General features: G+C 47.5%; 7 protein-coding genes across 7 annotated transcripts; 5 read left to right on the forward strand and 2 right to left on the reverse strand.

The window, feature by feature from the left end:
- Positions 1 to 269: 269 nt before the first annotated feature.
- On the reverse strand, positions 270 to 1109 carry LOC117891091 (histidine-rich glycoprotein). The gene is made up of 2 exons (XM_034796272.1): positions 684 to 1109; positions 270 to 602 (listed from the first exon to the last, which is right to left on the reverse strand). Exons 1-2 carry the CDS (start codon positions 1069 to 1071, stop codon positions 304 to 306), a joined length of 687 nt encoding a protein of 228 aa, XP_034652163.1. The 5' UTR covers positions 1072 to 1109; the 3' UTR covers positions 270 to 303.
- Positions 1110 to 1720: 611 nt separating this feature from the next.
- LOC117889825 lies at positions 1721 to 2501 on the forward strand. Its single transcript, XM_034794305.1, has 2 exons — positions 1721 to 2415; positions 2478 to 2501. Exons 1-2 carry the CDS (start codon positions 1849 to 1851, stop codon positions 2499 to 2501), a joined length of 591 nt encoding a protein of 196 aa, XP_034650196.1. The 5' UTR covers positions 1721 to 1848.
- A 453-nt stretch (positions 2502 to 2954) lies between these two features.
- Positions 2955 to 3610, forward strand: LOC117889826. The gene is given in 2 exon segments (XM_034794306.1): positions 2955 to 3549; positions 3552 to 3610. Coding segments are annotated over 2 exon segments (654 nt in total).
- A 318-nt stretch (positions 3611 to 3928) lies between these two features.
- Positions 3929 to 4783, forward strand: LOC117889827 (alpha-amylase-like). Its single transcript, XM_034794307.1, is given in 2 exon segments — positions 3929 to 4014; positions 4016 to 4783. Coding segments are annotated over 2 exon segments (825 nt in total). The 5' UTR covers positions 3929 to 3957.
- Positions 4784 to 5103: 320 nt separating this feature from the next.
- On the forward strand, positions 5104 to 10456 carry LOC117889833 (mucin-5AC). The gene is given in 5 exon segments (XM_034794314.1): positions 5104 to 7630; positions 7751 to 7799; positions 8148 to 8253; positions 8306 to 8872; positions 10013 to 10456. Coding segments are annotated over 5 exon segments (3693 nt in total).
- Positions 10457 to 10695: 239 nt separating this feature from the next.
- Positions 10696 to 11193, forward strand: LOC117891447. Its single transcript, XM_034796927.1, has one exon. It carries the CDS (start codon positions 10720 to 10722, stop codon positions 11191 to 11193), a length of 474 nt encoding a protein of 157 aa, XP_034652818.1. The 5' UTR covers positions 10696 to 10719.
- Positions 11194 to 12049: 856 nt separating this feature from the next.
- Positions 12050 to 13572, reverse strand: LOC117889849 (nuclear receptor corepressor 2). The gene is given in 4 exon segments (XM_034794343.1): positions 12050 to 12808; positions 12869 to 13066; positions 13068 to 13414; positions 13518 to 13572. Coding segments are annotated over 4 exon segments (1359 nt in total).
- Positions 13573 to 22763: the final 9191 nt, after the last annotated feature.

The following is a 22763-nucleotide window of genomic DNA, read 5'->3' on the forward strand; positions in this document are numbered from 1 at the left end:
CAATCAATATTGTTGCTTTTTGGACTGAGAAACGAAACGACATACGCGCTTCAAGAGCATTTTATGCAGTTAGTTTATTGAGTTTGCACAGCCAACCGCTCTCGGCCAGTACTCTGATCCCATTTAAACTTGATTCGAAAGTGCCAAAACAAAACAGAAGAAATATACCGAAAAAATGGTTTGGAATCAAATGCTGGGTGGGTTGTGTGCCAATTTCTTATTCGTTTAATAAATTAGAAATAAATAAATGGTATTTACTACACGTTTTCCGCCTGTCATTCCGTGGGGAAAGTCGCTGCGCGCTCAGAAGCAGAGGACGCCGAAGGGAATGATCTTCTTGCAGAGCTTGGGGGGTGCTTCGGTGCTCTCGTCAGAGTCGTGGCTTGGTGGTGGGCGTGGTGGTGGTGGTGGGGGGGGTGGGTAGTAAGGGTAGGGGGGATAGTAGTGTGGTGGTGGGTAGTGTGGATAGTGAGGGTGGTCAGGATGGTCGGGTTTCTTCGTTGTTGTCGTTGTGGTAGTGGTGGTGGTATGATGATGACCAGGACCTCCATGACCGCCGGGGCCGCCAGGGCCGTGTCCACCAGGTCCGCCAGGACCATGTCCTCCAGGGCCGCCAGGACCGTGTCCACCAGGGCCGCCAGGACCATGTCCTCCGGGGCCACCAGGACCGTGTCCGCCAGGGCCGCCATGTCCCCAGCCAGGATATGGGTAGCCATGGTACGGAGGAGGTGGATAGTACGGTGGATAGTACGGCGTGTAGTGGTAGTGAGGAGGGTAGTGGGAGGGATAGTGCTCGTGCGGCTTCTTTGTCGTGGTCCTGGGCTTCTTAGTGGTGGTGGTGGTGCTGCTGCCGCCTGGGAAGGTGACCACCAGGTTGCCGCTGCTGTCGCCGACGCCGAACAGCTTCCTCCACAGGGTCGAGTCGTGCTCAGCGTCGTTCTCCTCGATGCTGTTCAGCTCCGCGCTGCTCTCCAGCTCGTCCCGCTCGACGACAGGCTCGTCCTGGACCTGGGCCAGCGCCAGGGCTCCGCAGAGCGCCAGGCAGAGGCAAAGTGCCAACTTGGTGCGCATTGTGTGAAAGGTTCGCTGCGAACTGATTGATAGATCCAATCACATGAGCTATTTATACCTGATCATCCCATCCGCCAAAGAAATGTCCCCCCGCCGGCTCGGTGTTATTTCCAGAAACTGTATCGATCGCATTGATCCACTGAACACATTAACCCACTTCGAGAGCATTTGCAAAAGACATTATGCCGAGGCTGTCCCGTCACCGTGCCCCCAAGTTTGCATGCAAATTAATTCAGCCATTAAATCCAGCTCAGAACACGCCCCGCAATATACTCGCGCCTGCGGCTTAGGCCAGACTTGGCGTTTAGTCTACGGCTAACGGTTAAGTTTTTTGGCTGATTTTTGCATTTTTATTGCTTGAAACCTGAAAGCCCCTCTGGTTTCGACTTCTCAAAGAAAATGAAGATGAAACGATCACTTTGTTTATTACATTTTGATGCAAAAAAATGCAAAGTCACGCATCAAGGCAAAGTCCAGACTCGTTTTGTGGGACAAAAATGTACTAGAATTTGTGTCTTCATTCGATTTTCGCAATTACAAGCAACTCCACACAATAAATGGTTAAGATTCCCCTTTTTGACACTGACAAAACCGCCGGAGTGCGACCCCCATTTATAAAGACCTGTAGTGGACGGATGGTATGTTTGGCTGAAAAACTGATCCATTAATTACAACTCAGATAAGTCGTAGAGTTCTGGCTATATAAAAGGTCAAACTATCCCCTGGCCTACGATCAGTTGGGACTTGAACTCTGGAATTGTGGGATCAGTTTTCAACATGTTGGCCGCTTCGCTTTGCCTCATTCTGCTACTCCAAGTTAGTTCGATTCCTGGACAAGTCTATCAAGTCACCAGGATACCTGGGAATGGAAACGTGCAGATAATAAGCCCATACGGGAGCCAAATACAGGTCTTGGGCTCAACCGAGCAAACCCGTCCGTATCCCTGGCTGTGGGAAATGGTGAAGAACCTTACGATCACCTCAAACTCAACTACCGAGGACGTGCAAGTGATCAGTCCTTGGGGCAACGGCAGCTTTCAGCTGAACACGACACCCACTCAGAGCAACGTTAACACACCGCTGCGCACTCTGCTCAAGAACTGGTTCTACCGGACACCCGCCCAGCCCAGCTACCAAGTGCTCAACCTCGGTGGACGGGCCCTTGACAATCAACGCTACTGGGACGACTGGAGACCAACTCAAGTGTTGCTGCCACGCAGGCGGACATCTACAGGCAGGCGCCTTCAGCAGCGCCGCATTCTGTTGCGAAACCTTAATTCCGGGCAGGCCGTGCTGATGAAAACCCAAACCCTAAGAGTGCCCTTCTATGAGGAGGACTGGAAGGTAAGCAACTACAAAATTTGAACTATTATCGTAAAATATGTTCGAAGAAATCTGCATTTCAGATTGGAACCAGTTACTCTCGCTGAAAGTTTGAGCTAATATTTGTGTGACTATGAAATAAATGACTTATGTGCGAAACCATTCGAGTTAGAGTTGCCATTAATACTTCTGGGAAGGTTCCAAGATATTGTCTTTCTCTAGTATCTAAATAGCTACAAAAACTTATTGGAATTGCCCCTGCGGAAGGCACTTAATCACTTTTTCTTTTATTTTTCGCAGTAATTCGCTGTCTAAGCAGGCAAGTGATCGCGATCTCACTCCCTCTCTCTCTCTCGCTCGTGGACTTTTTTAGCAAATGAAATGAGTAAACAAACGCGTGAAAGGAAAGAAACTGAAGAAAGAGAAACAATCGATTTCACCACTGACAAACTTATTAATGAACCGAAATTAGCATTTGCGTATCGCAGATGGGAACCATCTGCTAAATATGCAAACCCAATGGCCAGGCAGCCTTAGTTGGTCGCTGAACGCGTTTCGATATGAATCTAGTCGAGTATCTACTGTGTCTGCTGACTTGCAGCTGGCTGCGGCCAGATCAGGCGTGGGCTCGCCGCTTGGAGGCGGCGGAACACTCCCGCACAGCTGGCCCGTGGCTCTATTTGCTGGCCTACCCGGCGGCCCTGCAGCAGGTAGGTGGTGGTGCGCTGCCTGGAATCCCCGTTAGGAGGCCCCAAGACGAGACGCCGCTCGGCAGCCCCAACGTGCAAGCCCCGACACTGGCCGACGAAGTGCCGAGCGGGCAGAACAATGTGATACGCGAGCAGTTTCTTCAGGGCATTCTGCAGGGTCTTCAACAGTCTGGCGGCGGGGCAAGCGGAGCCACCGTTTCCCCCGCTCTGCTAGCAGACTTTCTCTCCCAGGTCCCAGGCCTGACCAGCACGAGCACCACACGGCAGCCAGCGGTTGAGAAAGATGCCAACGAGGCGGGGAGCGAGGAGAACTATGACTACATCGACTTCCAAAATGGTTCACGCATCAAATACGACTTGGACGCAGAGCAAAAGCCAGTTAATAAGATTCTCCAGCAGACCACCAGGCGTCCGGCGGTGGCTCGACCTCGGCCACAGGTTTGCCACAGCCCCAAACCTATCTCTACTATAGGCCGTACACCTCGTACTACTACCGAGGGGGCTGAGAACCAGCCAATAGAAATAGTTTATTCATAAATTGGAGATGATTGGCGATTTAGAGTTGTTTTGCAATGGAAGGGCTCATCACGGGTCATCAGTCTGCTAAAATATGCGGTGGATTGTGTTATTTCTCTTTTGGAAATTCGCCCATCAAGACAATAAATATTCAAATCAGTGAAATGGATCAGTCCGCACTCCCCTTCTGTCCAATCTCATTTTCGATCTTTTGTTGGTCGCCTGCTCAACTCAAATTTACGACACCCTGAAAAAGTGTATAAAACTCTTCGTGTCTGGTCGCTGTCACATTAGTTCTGAACAAACCGGAGCGCCGCATAATCTCCCTCGAATCGAAATGATCATCAAGACCGTGGGTCTACTCTTCCTGTTGGCTGGTCAGGTCTATGGCCAGTTTCAGTTTTGGAATCCCCATTTACAACCTGAACAGCATCTACTCCGCTCTAACCGGCACGGGAGGCAGCTCCAACTCTGGGTCCAGCTCAGGATCGTCTGGTGGCGGTGGCGGTGGCGGCAGCAGCAACAACGACGATGCCCAGGCTGACTACAATGCGTACCTGAGTGAATACTACAGCAATTACTGGCAGAACTTCTACCAGAACCAGGCGCTCTATGGTCCCTATGGACCATATGGTCCATTTGGGCCCGGGTCATTTCCTAATGGACCACAACCAACGCCAGCACCCACACCAGCACCCACACCTGCACCAACCTCAGCTCCGATCACAACCTCCACAGCTGTCATACCCACTGTGGGTCCCATCACAACCTCCACAGCTGTCATACCCACTGTGGGTCCCATCACAACCTCCACCGCAGTCGCACCCACTGTCGGCCCTGCAACAACTTCGACTGCAGTCGCACCTGTGGACCCGGCCACGACTTCGACGGCCCTCCCAACTGTAAACACGGACATGACTTCGGACGCAGTGGGACCTAAACGGTTCCGCACCACTCCCCTGCCGTTCCACTACGTTCCCGGCACCTTCCTCAGTCCCTACGATCTGCATCGCATTAACTCCAACCCGATCGACGAGCAAGGTGTGGGCTCAGCCTCAGCAGCATCGGCAGCAGGCACATCGGCAGTCTATATCCCATACGACGCCGTCCTCCATCGCCGATCGCGGCCAAGTCCTTACTTTGAATTGGATGGTAAGAAATAGAGCGCTGACGTTCATTCTGACTAAGGCTATTGAATAAAAGCAAAATAAGTATTTACCCGACTTCTGACTTTCTAAGGCTCGATACAGATCATGACCCTTGCACGTGGGCCTGCTTTCCTTTGTAGACTTTGAATAGTCCACCAGCCATAAACATTCGAATTTTATGATTAGTGGATAGAATACGCGCGTTCGAGTCTTTTGTTCGCATGGAGCGATATTTTATTTTAATGACTTCGGTGGGATGTATAAAGCTCCAGGTATCTCGCAGTTTCCTACTCAGTTCTAGGCTAGCTGGAGCGCAGAATAATCTGTGTCTTGCAATGATACTGAATACCGTCGGCTTTCTGTTCTTACTCGCTGGCCAGGCGCGGGGCCAGTCGGTGAGCATACGGATTCCTGTGTGGAATCTAGCAGATCTGTACGCTCGACTTACGGGTACGGGATCTAACTCTGCAGCAGGGTCGACCAATGCCAACGACCAGGCGGAAGCATATGACCAATATCTGAGAGACTATTATAGCAACTACTGGGAGAGCTTCTACCAGAGTCAAGCGGAGTATGGTCCATACGGAAACTTTGGGAATGGGTTTCCGGGTTCCCCAACTACCACCGAGGCTCCTGCTACGACTCCAACCACCGCAGCACCAACATCAACCACAATTCAGTATATGGACTTCTGCCAAGTTTTCCCTCAGCTTCCCCAGTGCCAAGAATCCAGTACTGCACCCACTCCAACCACCTCGACTGCAACTCCCATCACAACACAAGAACCAACCACAACGGAGTCGCTTTGCGCTGTTTTTCCTCACCTCCCAGTGTGTCAAGTATCGACCACAACTGAAGCTTTAACAACCTCCACAGCGATTCCGCCAACAGATTCTACAACAATTGGGAGCTCAACAACATCCACTGCCATTCCACCGACGGATTCCACAACTCTGTCAGATTCCACAACATCCACAGCGATTCCACCAACAGATTCTACCTCAGCTGGAAGTGCAACAACATCCACAGCGATTCCACCAACAGATTCTACCACATCTGGAAGTGCTACAACATCCACAGCGATTCCTTCAACAGATTCTACCACATCTGGAAGTGCCACAACGTCCACAGCAATTCCACCGACGGATTCTTCAACATCCACAGCGATTCCTTCAACAGATTCTACCACATCGGGAAGTGCAACAACGTCCACAGCAATTCCACCGTCGGATTCCACAACTCTGTCAGATTCCACAACATCAACTGCGATTCCACCAACAGATGCTACCACAGCTGGAAGTGCAACAACATCCACAGCGATTCCTTCAACAGATTCTACCACATCTGGAAGTGCTACAACGTCCACAGCGATTCCACCAACAGATTCTACAACAGCTGGAAGTGCAACAACATCCACAGCGATTCCTTCAACAGATTCTACCACATCGGGAAGTGCTACAACGTCCACAGCGATTCCACCAACAGATTCTACCACAGCTGGAAGTGCAACAACATCCACAGCGATTCCTTCAACAGATTCCACCACATCTGGAAGTGCTACAACGTCCACAGCGATTCCACCAACAGATTCTACCACAGCTGGAAGTGCTACAACATCTACAGCGATTCCACCAACAGATTCTACCACATCTGGAAGTGCTACAACGTCCACAGCGATTCCACCAACAGATTCTACCACAGCTGGAAGTGCAACAACATCCACAGTGATTCCTTCAACAGATTCTACCACATCGGGAAGTGCTACAACGTCCACAGCAATTCCACCGTCGGATTCAACAACTCTGTCAGATTCCACAACATCAACTGCGATTCCACCAACAGATTCTACCACAGCTGGAAGTGCTACAACATCCACAGCGATTCCACCGACAGATTCTACTACAGCTGCAAGTGCATCAACATCCACAGCGATTCCCTCAACAGATTCTACCACATCCAAGTGCTAGTCCACAGCTATTCCACCAACAGATTCTACCACAGCTGGAAGTGCCACAACATCTACAGCGATTCCACCGACAGATTCTACTACAGCTGCGGGTGCAACAACATCCACAGCGATTCCTTCAACAGATTCTACCACAGCTGGAAGTGCTACAACATCCACAGCGATTCCTTCGTCAGATTCCACAACTCTGTCAGATTCCACAACATCTACAGCGATTCCTTCAACAGATTCTACCACATCTGGAAGTGCTACAACGTCCACAGCGATTCCTTCAACAGATTCTACCACATCGGGAAGTGCTACAACATCCACAGCGATTCCACCAACAGATTCTACCACAGCTGGAAGTGCAACAACATCCACAGCGATTCCTTCAACAGATTCTACCACATCTGGAAGTGCTACAACGTCCACAGCGATTCCACCAACAGACTCTACCAGAGCTGGAAGTGCCACAACATCCACAGCGATTCCACCGACAGATTCCACAACATCTACAGATTCAACAACGTCCACAGCGCTGCCTTCTTCCAGTAGCACCACAGAAGTTGTAGAATCAACAACTGAATCCTCCCTTTGTATAACATTTCCCCATCTTCCGGTGTGCCAAGGAGCTAAAACCGTTCCCTTGGAAACTGGTAATGAATCGAGTATCGCTAAGGTGAAGCCGGATCAGCAGTTGTCCGTCATATCGGAGCCTCACTCTGTGACTTCGCTCTGTTTTTACTATCCTCGTCTGTGTCTAAAGCCCGAGCAGGCGCAGTTCGTGCGCTTGTCAGACGGGACTGGAAAGCCGCTCCTGCTAATATCACCAATCATCGATGGAAGAGCAGCGACCCAGGATCATCCAACATTGTGGCGTGCTCTAAGAAAACACACCAGAGAAGCAGCTTCTCGTCGATGACCAAAACTCACTCTAAATGTTGGAATTTTTAAATATAAATACAGTTAATTATCGAATGGCATTGTTTTCAGGCATACTAACTCCTAACTAGTTGGGCAATTGTGTTGGCTAGAGAGCTCTTGTGTTGCAGATGTCCCAAGGGCATCATCATCGGCTTTATTGTTAGTTTGCAGAAGCCTCTATAAAAGCATTTCTTCCACTTGGCTGTGGTTTCAGTGCGGGTCTAGGCATCGAAATGCGTGCTTTTCTTCTGCTTCTGGCTCTCAGTCCTCCCGTATGGAGCGACAGTTCTGATAGAACTCTAAGACTGCAAGTTCCTCTCTGGGATGTATCTGATCTGTACTCCCGACTTTCAAGCGCTTTCAATCCACCAAGCACCACGCAGACGCCGCCGGAGACTCCAGGGGCTCTTGCTCCTTGGGATGATTATTACAATGCGCTGCTCCTGAAATACCACAACAAGAAACAGGAGTACGGATTATATTCAGCGAGTGATCTGGTGCCAGTAGATCCCATACAACCTCTTCCTCCTCCACTGCCTCAGCGGCCCTTGCGACCACTAAGACCACTGAGACCCCTTCGTCCGAATCGACCGAGACCCAAACCAACTCGAAGGCCTACTAGGAAAACCACAACAACAAGAAGGCCGAGAAGAACAACCAGGCAGTCTACATCCAGTACAACCAGTACAACATCCACGTCAACATCAACCACTGAAGCTCCCTCGAGTTCATCAACGAGTGAGGCTTCAACAACGACCCAGTCATCCACCAGCACAACAATTGCTCCTGCAACAAACTCCACAACTCCAAGCTCCGTAATATCAAGTTCCACAACAACAGGGTCCACAGCAACAGGAACCTCGACAACGGGAATTGCAATTTCCAGCCGATATAGAAATCGAGTACAGAATCACCGACTGCTCATTCGCTCTGCACCTTTTTTCCACATCTACCAGCCTGTAGCGCATCTTTGTCCACCCAGAGCTATGCCCTCCAAGCCCCGACAGTGCTCAGTGTGGCATCCGGAAGTGGGTCTCCGACCTGAACAGAAGTTAACAGTGCAGTCCCCGCCCCAGTCCATGACCTCACTGTGTCACAACTACCCTCGCCTCTGTGCCCAGCCAGAGGAGGCGCAGTATGTCCGTCTAACCGATGGGAATGGGACGCCGATGCTCCTTATATTCCCAGGTCGGGAAAAAGTGCAGCCAGCGCCCAAGCAAGCCCCCCAACGGGTAATCGGAATGCAACGACAGAGTTTGAGGCCCACCCGACGACCAGAGTGGCAGAGGAGGCCGCCAGAAAGCAAATATGTTTACCGTGTGATTAAGAAGACCAGAAGTCAGCGGTTATAGGTACATAAATTAACCCAAACAAATGGCAATTATGATCCATAAATGTATCTATCTAAGAATATCTGCAATGGTTTCAGCAATTAGTAAGCAAATTTGGAAATTTTCACATATTTTGGGAGTCATAAAACAGATAGCAGTGTGGATTGAGGCTATTCAAAATGAATTTAAAATTCCATCAACGATCCACTTAAAACAGGGGCTCTAAAATATATCGATTAAAAGATCTTTTGTTTTAGTTTCAATCAGGGATTAAGGGCCACCCCTTAAAGCCATTAATGGCTGGTAGGCCTCTGTTCAGATTATATCTAGGAGAATGCTGCTGTCATTCTTTTGCTGGACCCATTTCCATATCCAAAAGACCACTTCGCTTTGCTTTGCAGGAGAAGACATAGAATCAGACATCAAAGAAAGGAATTTCCATAATTTCAAACTTGAACACCTCCTCTTATTGAATGAATTTGGCAATCTTAGTGTCATAAATGAGCATTTATACATAGGTCAAATACGGAACAGGTGTTCCATTTTTGCAGAGCTGGAACACTGATCCGCTCAGAACGGGTTCGATGATTGAGCGATTAGCTGGAGATCTTTATAGTATTTAGTTATTTCTCTTTGTTTTCTTTTTGGCCATCCAATTTGCAAATTTTGATACATTTTAAGACTTTGTCTGTGCATACATATACAGGTGCTAGTCGAAGTTCTGCATCAGTTTGGTCTTAAACGGTGTCCAGCATGCTGCTGCTAGGGAACGCGTTTCTTTGGCTTATGTTTGCCGGATCCGATTGGTTCGCACTGCCGTCAATTGGACACGAGGTTCAAGTTCGAATACCAGTATGGAGTGTAGGAAACGTTGTCTCGCAGTTTTCCAACTATGTGAATAGTGGCAGCGATAAAAATCAAAAGAAAAAGGAAAAGTACAAGCCTCAGGACCCGACGCCGCCTCCGCCACCACCACCGTATCCGTATCCGTATCCGCCGCCGCATTACCACTATCCACCATATCCACATCCGTGGACAAAGCCGACAACAACAACAACAACACCAACAACAAATCCAACTGAACCCTCAGGACTGAGCCCATCAGAGTATTCCCTATGCGAAACATTTCCGCATCTCCCGATCTGCCAGGAAATTAGATCCGTGCATCTGGAGGAAAATGATAATAGAGTTCCAACAGTGCTGAGTGAAAGCCCCGAGCTCGGGTCTGAGCAGCAACTGCAGCAGCTAACCATTACATCGGAGGCCCATTCCGTGTCCTCGCTCTGCTTTCACTATGCCCAGCTGTGCAGGAAGCCGGAGGAGGCGCAGTTTGTGCGCCTCACCGATGGACAAGGCAAGCCCCTGCTGCTGATCTACCCCGCTGCGGAGGCAGAGTATCCGCTTGCCTTGGGTAAATCCTTCAGTGTTATGTCGAAACCCACTCGAAGACCTTCCTGGCAGCGGAATTTGCCAAACGAACCGTAAATAAAGCGGAATTTGACGAATAAATAATGTGAGCTAAGGTATATTTTCTGCTGTTGTTTTGGTCGAATTGGGAGCCATCGGAATGTCAAACGCAATTCTCTTGGCATGCCGCAGATGCCAGCACAAATTGTGATCTATTCATCCAAACTGGTTTCAGTTGCCCCACTCCATCTCCATCTCCATGGCCGCGACTCTGGCTCATGGCACTCCCGACCCAGCCAGTCGCAGTCGAGCTCCATGAGCTGCTGGTAGGTGAAATTTAAATGTGCTCCGTCCAAATCGCTTCCCTGTGGCCACTGCTGCCATTCTTTTGGCCTGTGGCATTGTCCAGCTCTGCCATGACCACAATCCAAAAAGAAGCGCTGCAGCAGATACCGAAGCTGAATCGGACGCAAGTGCAGCTCATAGCCGGCAACGCCAGCCTCAGGTGCGGCCTTATTCCCGAGCTGTGCGACTGGCAACTACATCTGTACTCGGGCCACCCCTTTAGTGTTCCATTATCCTTCGGGGAGTCTACGGTCAGCAGCAGCAGCAGCAGCACCAACACCACCACCCAATCGCCCAAAGATGTTGTTGCCGCATCCACAGAAGAGGTCTTTTCGCTGCCGTCCCTGCTGCTGGTGGCCCAAGTTGAACCTAAGCCGCGGCGGGAGAAGCGCAGGAAAAGAAAGCTCAGGCGACGACCAACTTTCGGCCTCCTAAGTAAAAAGCAATTTGTTTGGCTTTTCTTTCAATAGAAGAGTTCATAAATTCATAATAAATTTAGTACAAATGCCCGAACCCGAACAACACAGACATATATTTAATCATCTCTCGTTAAGGCCAATAAACCAGTGACCAGAGGCTTACCGAGTGAGTTACCGAGTGCCCAATGAAATCAGTTCCGCAGCCATAAAATAAACAAAAATCCCCGCTCATTAATGTCGGTTCAATTCACGCTTTACCTGACGGGACAGCGACAGCCCAGCGTGACCTGTTAAGCCCGATCTGGAAGCTGTTCGACCACTTTCAACTTTAACCTGCGCGGGGTCGGGGTCGGGGTCTGGGTGTGGGTCGTGGTCTGTGCCTTGGCCGTGGTCTAATGCCCATTAAGCTGTCTGTAAGAATTTTATTCGGCGCAAAGTAAGCCGTCACGGTTATCGCATTATCTACTTGCCTATTCAAATATTAATAGATGGCCTTTTAAACGGCAGCCATTTAATTATGTCGTCATCTCTGTTGACACATCTCATCGCCAATAAAATGAATATGAAAATTATTATGATTAGGGTGATTAACGACGCTACGAGTTATAATGTGTACATAGTATTCTGATACGTATGTACGAGGTTTCAGGGCTTTGTTTGGAGAGTCTAACTACGGCTGCCTCTCACTGCTGTGCTCCTATGATCCTCTCCATTGGAGTTTCAATAAAAGTTGCATCAATCTTCGTATTTGGTTTTATTGCAAATTGTTGTCGCCATTAAATTGTAATCAAATCCCATTACAGACTCAGTCGCAAGTTGATCAGTGCACAAAGTGAAACTAAAGTGTCGGCGGACGCCAGGGCGGAAATTCGATTCGACCTCCTGCAGGACGGACCCTCCATAAACACTAACCGCCCTGGAACCCATTGCGGCGGTATAATGCAGCGCCCGTGGCTCGTTCATCGTCGTCGTTGTCGGTGATAGTATCATAAATCGTATTCAAAAATGTTCTAATTTCCGCATATGGGAGTATCTGCCACCAATTTGTCGTAGTTTCAATTTCCTCCTGCATGACAGTGGACGAGGGACGCCGCTGGGAGCCCGGGCGGCGCTTACCCTTGCCTTTGCCTTTTCCTTTGCCCCTGGTTCTCACAGGACGATGCGTGCTGATTTCCGGTGATTGTGTTTCCAATGCCTTCACTGGCGGCTGCCGCTTGTCAACCGACAAGCTTGTACTTGGCTGTGGCGGAGCTACAATCGGAGCCGGTGCAGAAGCAGTAGCAGTAGCAGGAGTGACAGCTGGGTTCGCTGTCATCTTTGTATCAATTTCATTAGGTGCTTTTGTTCCTGTTCTTGTTCCAGTTCCAACTTTTGCTGGCTTTCGCCTGGCCTTCACTCGAGTGCGCTTAGCAACGGTCTCGTTTGTGCCGGAATGATGGACCAGCTCGCTGCCTGGATGACCCTTTGTGTGTTTATCATCGGCATTCTCCGCTGTCAGCTGGCTGACAATCTGCAGCATTCCTGTCGATGCCGTACCGATAATTGTCTCGCTCGCCGGCTCGGCCAGTGTTTCCTTCACACTTGTCAGGGACTCCCATGCCCCTGCAGGAGCTGTCGCATCCTTCGAGGTATCCGTTGTTATCGAGCTGGAGGCCGTTGGTTTTTCCTCTTTGGTTATGTCGGACTCCACTGTACCACCATTGTGGTGCTGCTTCACTGGCTTCACTTCCTTCTCCTCTTCCTCCGCGGGCAGCTGTGGGAGCGCTAGTCTCATCTTCAATGGGAGTTCTTCCTGTTCCTGTTTCTGTTCCTGGCCCATAACTTGTGCTCGGACTGGTTTACGTTCATGGCCGGCAGACAGGGTATTCAATTGAACAATTTTCTTGGCCCCTATACTCTGCACATGGAACTCGCTCGAATATACAATTTTCATGTGCGTGCCCCTTGCTTAGAGTCGAATCCATTTGAACCGGCGTTAATTGCATGTTTACGGCCTGGGACTCCATTGTCTTGTGCTGTTCTTTATCCACCTCCTCCTCCTCCTCGTGGGGATACAACTCTCCGGCATCATCGAGGTTCCTGTAGTGGGCGCTTTGGGCAGCGGATCTACGACTGTGCTGGGACAGTTGCTCCAGAAGCTGACCCATGGGCGGAGACAGTCCCGATCGGGACTGATGGCCTGCCAGGTTCATCCTGGGCTTATTGTACGCATAGAGATCCACATTGAAAACCCCATGGGCTGGGGCACGACGCCAGTGTTTGGCAGGGGTTCCTAGAACGGAAGGGAGTTCATCCTCTTACTGATTTTCACTTGAAATGGGAATGGGAATGGGAATGGAAATGGATGGGAGAGGTGGAGCGGCTGAAAGGCTTACCTCTGACCCTGAGGGCCAGTAACTGGATTAGCAACAGCAGAAGTGGCAGCCTCATGCTTGCAAATACATATTTTAGGCGTTGGCTCCGTCCACGACTAAACCGATTTCGGACCTCTCAACCATCTTTATGGCCATCCAATTTGGGTCAGTCCGCAGCTAATTTGCATTGACAGTGTTCTGGGAATGTGAAAACACAGTGCGACTCGGTCCGGGTGAACCTGCTTCGCCAGCAGTGCAAATCATCATCGGTCATTACGGAGAGTTCACTGTCTGCCAGAACTCGTTTCGATTTCGAGCAACGGAACTTTTGGTAGCTGCCAACACAATCGCTCTGTGTTTGGCCCTATTAATGCCGTGCCATAAAATATGATTGTATTGCCACCTCTGCTGGGCCAGAGCCTTGGCCAATCTGGCTGCTTTCTGTCGTGATGTTGTGCCAAAAGCAGCGAAAGTTGAAAGTTGTGCTCAGCATCACAATGGCCTGCTAATGGAAAGTAATTGCCATCGAATTCCAACGAATTCAAAACAAAATCAAGCTTCGTTTTCTGCGATTATGCGTCAAATAGTTCTGATGGCGATGCAAGACAAGTTCTATAATGTGACATGCCACATTGCTAAATCAGCTATAAAATTGATCTTCGTGCAAAGCTTTCAATGTGACACATTGCCTGTGTGCATGGCAACAGATGAACTGTATGGCAGTGTGTCCAAGTAAGATATTTTGCGCCAGAGAAGAGTGACAATTTAATTCAAATAACCATTTGGGGAAATTGTTTATCTTTGAGAGCATGTCAGAAACAGTTGAGCAAGAGGCAAGCGGCAAGCGGCAAGTGGCAAGAGTCAGCAAACAGGCAACAAGCAAACAATATTGGCCAAGAGAGAACAGAACAGAGCGACTGACAGCTTGCACTCGGAGCACTTAAGATAACTTCGTGGAAGGCCGGGCGCACGGGATGGAGCAGGGACCCTCAGCGGAGTGTGAGCTGACGATGTCGTAGTCCAGTGGCAGATTTATGAAAACTGTTGACATTTAGTTCTTCGAACCGTAAACACGGAGCGAACACAAGCCACAGGGCGACAGGGGATCGAAATTTCCATTCGGACAATGCAGGCGGTGGGTAGAAACGAAAAAGTATGTAAAAGAGATCGAAAGAGGGTTCGCAGAAAGGACATCAAACTGTGAAATGGGAAAAATGCAGATGACAGCCTTCGAAGTCGGACAAAGGCAGTGACTGTGGCAGTGGCAGTGGCAGCCGCCAGGCATTTAAGAAAAAAACTGCACAAAAAGACGAAGGCATCCAGTTGCATCCAGGATAAGTGGTATTGCAGGCAGTTCTTGTCCTCTCTTTCCACTAATGGAATCGCATTGAATTTAATATGTTTATGCGTTAAAACAATAATGGATTCGATCCATTATTTGATTATGCTGAGGCTGTAATGTGCGTTATGCTCGCATGCGATTATTTGGATTATAGAGCGGAGGATTATTAAATTCTCTTTGCGACTGACGTTGACGTGTCCAGTGTTTGGGGCTGATGGGCTGAGTACATAAGCTGATTGCGAAGCAGCAGCTTTGCCTGAAGGTGGAGCTGATGGCAGAGTTGAAGATGCAAATAAAAATATGGCCAGAGATGCAAATGTGCAGAAAGGTACAGAAAGAGAGAACTGGACAGAAGCCGAGGGAAGCCAACTGTCGACAACGTCTTAATTAATCAGCAAAAAACAGCAACAACAATTAACCATGGCTGATTGCTATTGTTGCATGCCAACGAATGAAAGCAGCTCTGGAAGGTGAACAAAAAACAGAGAGACAGAGAGAGGGAGAGGGAAGGACTGCAAGAAGCTTCGAGCCGAGAGAGATAAGGAGAGGCTGCTGAAAAGTTAAGTTCCGGTTGAGATGCTTCCCCTTGTGGTTGGGTGCAGGGAGCAGGGAGCAGGCAGCAGGGGAACATATCCCATGATTAATTCAATTGCAACGCCAGCTCATGGCTCAGGGAAATTGCAGCAAACTTCAAAACTTTTCCAATGATTGCTCCTGGTTGCTTGTTTGTTTGACTGTTGTCTAGTCAAGCGTCGTTGTTGTTGTTGTTGCTGCTGCTGCTGCTGCTGCTCTTCTTGTGCAAATACACACAATTTGTTTTGTCATTAGACGAACACTTTAAGCACTCGATTGCACTCTGTATCACCCCCCGCCCACCTCTCTCATTCTCTTTCCTTCTGACTGTCTCTTTCTACTCTTTGTTATCTCTGTCAACTGCTTTGGCTGCTCATTTTCAGCTGGCGATTTCTTTGTCCTGCTTTTATTTGGCCATTTCATTTGTTGCACCAGCCAGAGCCCAATATGGCTATGTAGACGGGAGATGCCCAAAAAAACGGTGGGCAAGAGAGAGAGAGAAAGACAGATAAAGCAAGTCGGATAGAAAGGGGGTGGCTTCGGAGGGGCTTCGTTCTCACAGCGTTTTGCACATTTTCGCTTAATTTGAATCTTTCTATGCAAATGCCGTGCAACGGGCAAAAAAAAAAACCGCAAAAAAATACAGAAAATCCCCCCAAATTCGACTGTTTTTCCGTTAAATATTTCTATTTTATTTTGCTTCACATTTTTTATCCGTTTTTCGTCTGCACCAAATTGTTATTCCAATTTTCTTTGTGTACTTTTGCAAAATTTCCAGCTCTCGTGGTTCACTGCTCTGCAGTTTATTTGATATTTGTACGAGTATGCCCCGTGATTGATAAATAAACATATAGAATATACCCACGATAATTTTGGTAAGCTAATGGGAGATGAGAAAAAGAATGAATGTTGGAAGGACGCTCCGAGAGGATCATAGAAGCCAAAGCAAAAGAGAACTGTCATAAAAGTTTTCCTTTGATGTGAAAGAAAACGTCACAAAGCGTTGAAGTCGGGACACGTAGATGTGAAAACATAATAAATAATAATTATTATAACTAAACCGAACCCATGCTTAATTATCTTTAAATATTAACTTGCAGTTGCACTGAGATAGTTTCCTTCTGCTCTCCCAATTTTTCTCCTGTTTTTTGTGGCACTCGTTTTGCTGTGTTTATTTTCTTTTGAACAATTTCCATCGTCTAAAGCGAGAAAAAAGCTATGGCCACTGCACGAGCGAATTAAATGAAATGAAATCGAATCGAATCGAATCAGTCTGGCTAATTGTTATGCAAGAGGCCAAAATGAGGCCATAAAAATCGGGAATGCCAATAAACTTCCTCCATCCTTTGGTTTCTGGCACACGGGACGGGGTGGCAGGATGGCAGAATAGCAAAATGTTTGATTTGCTTGCCTCGCCTTTGCATGCCGCTGCCAAACGACACTTTGATTTAGTGCAACAACAAAAATGACAATGTCGAGTACACAAAGCAGTGGCCAAAATGGGCGAAATGGCAGTGACACAGAAGCGAAGCGAGGAGCGAGAAGCGAGAAGCGACTGCTAGGCATAATAAAATAAAACAAAAGCAAATGGCCAAACAGAGCGAAACCGATATGCAGGCGGCAATTTTATGGCTAGCATAAATGTGCCATTCCCGCAGCCACATTCCACATTCCCCCACTCTTTCGCTCGATATCTCACTCTGTATCTTTGGCCCCCATCTGTATCTGTGGCGGATGCGGATGCCATCTGAATGTCAATGTGCAGCCTGCCCTCAAGGCGGCGCAGAGTGCGTGTGCGAAGAACAATTTATCGCCCTGCCACAGCTCTGCAGGCATAGTTGCGACAGCGGGACTTGTTGCTACAACAGAGACATAGATCCACAACTTGTGCCACCTAATGCCGCATCAATATGCAAAGCCGAATAAGTTTCGGGAACAAGTAGCAACGTCAAAGCGCCCCACTAAGCCGCTTAAAACACAAAGAACACGAAAAACACGAAAAAAACAACACACAAAACTTTAAGTTCATTTAACTTTTGCAATCAGCGGGAAGGCCAGCCAGGCATGGCAAGGACACGAGACATGGCCATGGAGATGCCGGGGCAATTTATGATTTATTAACAAGAGGCGAAACTCAATTTGTGCCCCGAGACCCGCTTCAGACCCCTCTCCACTGTTAAGTCAGCTAAAAGGATTTCTTAAACTTGAATGCTTTTAATTATTGAGAATTATCGCGAGGATTGTGGCTGTGATGGGTTGTCTTTCGATTGTGGATTTGGCTGTGAAAATAAAAGCAATACTTTGAGTGCCCCCTAGAAACTATTTCATTATGATTTATAACTCTGAGGGAGAGGTGCTGCGCAATCACAGCCCCATCCCTCCCCAGACACTGCCGCCCATCAGCAATTATCTAAGCAAGTGAGCGTGTAATGGGCCCCGGGCCAGTTTCCCGGATTTTTTTGTATTTTCCACTTCGTGTCCTATCCTGTCCTGTCCTGTCCTTTCTTGTCCTGTCCTGTCCTGTCCTGTATTGAAGCTGACCAGATGATTTATGATTGGTTGGCTTGACTTGACTGTAGGACAAGCAGGCAGGCAGGAAAGGGAGCAAGCAGTTTCGTTTCAATAAATGCCCTGTTTTGGGCATTAAATTTTAATAGTCTCGTCTGGCAGCCAGACGGAGGGAGTGAAGTTATTTATGAAGTGACGCTCTAAATTTATTTAAAACACTTGCAATAAATTCCAAAAGATTTCCCTATGATGTATTCGTGCAACTTAATGCTAATGCGAATTTATTGACCAATGCGAGAGAAACGCTGCCTCAAAAGAAAGTCCAGATTACACAGAGAAAGACAAGAGGAGAGCCGGAGAGAGCGGGTAAATTTGTCCCCAATCAATCATAATTTGTATCTGTCAGCACAAGCAGCGACCGCGGCCATTGAGTGATGAAGTTGTCACCATGGCCATGGCACACACACACACTCGCGAAGCACACTCACACACACACACAGATACAGATACGCGCAGTGACAGAAAAGCCAACTAAAGTCAACCACAAATCCCTGCACAGTGGGGCACGTCAGTCAATTAAACAATTAATTATGAAACGATTCCATGCCTCCAGAGACAGTTGGCGCTCGGCTTCACCTGCGCGCAGCTCTATCAGCTTCGAAATATCTTCAGAAATATCATGGAAAATATCATTTTTTACCCCATAGTTATATTCACATTAATAATACACAATCTTTGCATGTTTGTGAACCACTGTGCAGTGGAAGCTTGTCCATTGCCACGAATGCCTTGCATTCGGAATCATATTTCGGCCACACTCACACACATATGCATCCATTCACCTATTCAAGTATTTGTTAGTGTATGTTTATGTGCAGCTCTGATATATCGCGAATTTGGATTTTCTGTGGCAAAAGCCCGAAAATGCAAACAAAAGAAATGAAACAAAACAAAACAAAACAAAAGAAACGAAAAGAATGGAAAGCTGAGAAAAGTTTGATGTGCTCCGAACTTGACAAATGTCTGACAAATCCTGTCAGCATCTAGCAGGCCTAATTAAACCCAATTGCTGCTTAGCCGCCAGCCGTCCCCACGATATCAGCACAAACAAAACAAACTTGGGTTCAGCTCCCGGTCCCAGGTTCCCGAAATCCGGCCAAACTGTCACTGAGACTGGAGCGGAGTTGCGCAACGGAAAATCCACGGCACGTGATTCCGCTCATCTGCAGTGCCGCCTTGATTCTGTTTCAATTTGGACTTTGCTTTATGCCGTCCCTCTCCGCCATAATTCTCTCCCAGTGCACACATATTTATTATGATTTTTTCACACACGTGTGCGCAAAAAGTTGCCGTTAATAACGATTAAATGCGCCTGGCGACAGAGACGGAGAGACGGTCCTGTGGCTTCGCCTTTTGTGTATTCCCAGCAGGTAGACGGCCAACACATTAGACTTGACCTCAGCTGGCAGCGGAGTAGCACCACCAATGCCTGAATGCCGGAATGGCGTTTCAAGTGAAAAAGTTTTTCCAGACCCAAAAATTGTGCTATGCGAAATATGTTTGGTCCTGCCGTGCTCCTGCCTCACCACAGAGTATGGTCTCCCCGAAAAATGGGGCAAACTTTCACTCTTGCCTTGGGCTGACATTTAAAATGCCTCTCAGCTGTGATTTGTGTCAAACTGTCGATACTGACCAGCTCGCCGTCAAGTAAATCAAAGTCATCTACCTTCCCCGGCATCACCTTGCACTCCCCTCAACACCCTCTCTCACGCTGCTGTTGCTTCCTGCCTGACATTCGTCATTTTTCATGTCTGCCAGGAGTCGGGAGTAGCCAGTAGGTGGCTGTAGTTGAGAGAGGATGCGGATACCCAAAGCGAACGTGATTATTGATTGGTGCTCACCTAAATTCATGGCATCGCCCCTCGCACCCAGTCGTATCATTTATCTAACTGCGAGTATGGCCAAAAGTCAAGAGCTTGTTAGTGTGTGTGGGGCGAAAGCAGAGGATGAAACGAGAAGGGACGTGTTCTTACGCTTCTTACGCGTCACAACTTTTATACCCGGTACTCGGTACTACATCTGTACCTTAGCGGTTTTTTGCCAAACTTAACAATTTCTTCATCTGTCATCTACATCTACAACACAACTAGGGAAGGGTAATTAAAAACTGACTTTGCACGCACCCACACTCACTTATCGAGAGGTGCAAGTGTAAGGAGAATTGTTTTTGGTTTATTTCGAGAGTGTAAAGCCATAAGGTACGGTAATAAACAAAAACAAAATAACTAAAGGAAAAAAAATGATCGCCAGTGAGAAAAATATACGAGCATTTGCGAAAAAAAGTATAAACTGTAAAGCAAACATAAAACATCAATTTCCACTTGCCTTTTACGTTCTTCTTTTCCTCATTGCGCTTATTCTTTTCGCATGTGTCGTGAAGCACTTCTTGTCCTCTTCACACACACGCATACGTAACCCGCGCGACGAAACGACGAAACGAACGAAACGAAACAAATATAACGGGATCGAGCGAGAGATTCTATTAAGAACACAGATTTTGGGCACATTAATTTAGGGTGAGGCATTGGGACGGAAGTTCGCACGTACACACTCAACGAGAGAGAGTCACACTAGCACGAATTGGGTAGCCTCACCCTATTAGGAGACACTTGAAATGGGAGCGCTGACACTCGCTCTTTGCTTTTTGCGCCTCTTCTTTTTTCTTGCGCTTTTATATGATTGCATGGTAAAGGGAGGGGACAACTTCGCGCCTTTTTTGGCACATTTTCACACACACACACATTGCAAGCCCTTGGTGCAAATTTAGAACATTTTTGCTCTATGTACGTACATACATTTGTACGAAAAATAATACACTTTTAACACTTCACTTTCACATATTGCCGCATATTTCCAAAGCCGATCTGCTTTTAGCCTCTTTGTGCTCATCCGCAATTGATCTCGCCATATTTCACACACTTCACTTTCACATATTGTCGCATATTTCGCAAATGATCTCGCATTTTTTGTCCACTAAATGTTCAACCATTGCACCACATTTAATTTCACTTCACTAACACACACTTCACTTTCACATATTGCCGCATATTTCCATCGACGAGCTGATTCTTGATTCTAGCCTCGCTGTGCTCCTCCGCCATTGATCTTGCATTTTTTGCCCATTAAATGCTCAACCATTTCACTTCACTAACACACACTTTTGGTTGTACACTGCACATTACTCCACAACGATACTTTTCCCGTTTAGTTTCCCGAATTTTCCCGTATTTTCCCGATTTTAACCGATTTTTTGATTTTTAGCGGACCGAATCCGCACCGGACCGAACGCGCTGACAAATTTTTAACTATTGGAATGGGGATGAAGAAGCTCCAAAAGAGGTTAACTGTGTAGGTGTTGGTGGCGTAGGCCGCGCTCCCGCTGCACATATATTGTGTTCGCTCTCTTTACATTTAGCTAATGAGGAAGTGAAGAGGAGAAAGAATAAGAAAACATTGAGAGCGAGAGAGCAAAGTAACGGCGAAACAATGCGAGACTGAGCTCTGTCGTTCTTTTTGCTTTGTATGAGTGAATAGGAAAGACAATTGGATTCTTTGTGTTGGTTGCTGATGACTCGCTCTCCTACTTGCAAATCGGATGCGCAAATGTATTGTGCCGAGCACTTTGACTATCCGTCTCTGGATTTTTGGTACATTCTCCATTGCAGAAAAAAGAGGGGGAGATGCGATGAAGAAGATGCGCTGTTGGAGTGCTCGCTCAATCGACTTGGCTATTGATGATGATCAAGAATATATATATGTACATATGTACTTTATGGGATCGGAAACGTTTCCTTCTGTGCGTTACATACAACCGTTATTCGCACAAATACAATATACCCTATTTACTCTTCGAGTACCGGGTATAAAAAGGAAGCAGAAAGCGAGGCTGTGTTGCTGTGTGGCTGGGCAGAACGATAGATATGTACATGGATAATAGATAGATATATAGATGGATACCCAGAGGTGCTGGGAGAGACGGAGGAAAAAAGTAGCCATGCAGCGCAAAAGTTTGACGTTTATGTGACATTTGAAATCAATTTGCACAACAATTGAATTTTCCCATTATCGATATCTATGCATGTTTCATAGTTATTGTTTGTTCGGTGTTGTCGTTACGGTCGGTGTTGTTGCTATTTTATAAATGTAGCTGTCACTGCTGATGGGCAATCGATGCGTTTACATGTCAATTAGCAGTTTAGTGCGTGCCACATGGCCATCGTGGATATTTGTGTGCATCTATCCACACATGATTTTGCATATTTAATAGGCTGCCGCAATGAGGACGAGAAACAACCGCAGAGAATGTCCCAAATTAAACATACACGGGACCCTTCAAATGTGAGCCAATTCGATGCATTTCCAACGCCAAAATTGATCATCCACGCACATTTTATTCAATCGGCTGCACAAAACGATTCACACTCGACATTTATCCTAAACATTTAATGATTATCGAAATGGAATGGAGTTGGCCGTCCAATTGGTTGATTGAATGTTTGTGGCTGGGGAAGGCAGGCAATCAGGTAGGCAGATTCAGAATTGCATTCACTGGCATTATTGATTCTTGGCCATTTCGAGTTCCAGTTAGCTTTCCAACCTATGCTAGCCATTGTGCAGTTTTTGGACCCACACAGGGCACTGGTGCTGGCTTCGGCTAGGGCAAACATCAACAAGCCAAATACGGTAATTTGCCAATTGAGCAGATGGGTAGGATGCTGCAGCTGCATCTAGAGCCCCTGCAACTGGTCAGACTTATGCCTGGCCTCATTTTGTAGCAGAAAGTC

Source organism: Drosophila subobscura, chromosome E, assembly GCF_008121235.1.
Source record: "Drosophila subobscura isolate 14011-0131.10 chromosome E, UCBerk_Dsub_1.0, whole genome shotgun sequence".
NCBI classification, from domain to species: domain Eukaryota; kingdom Metazoa; phylum Arthropoda; class Insecta; order Diptera; family Drosophilidae; genus Drosophila; species Drosophila subobscura.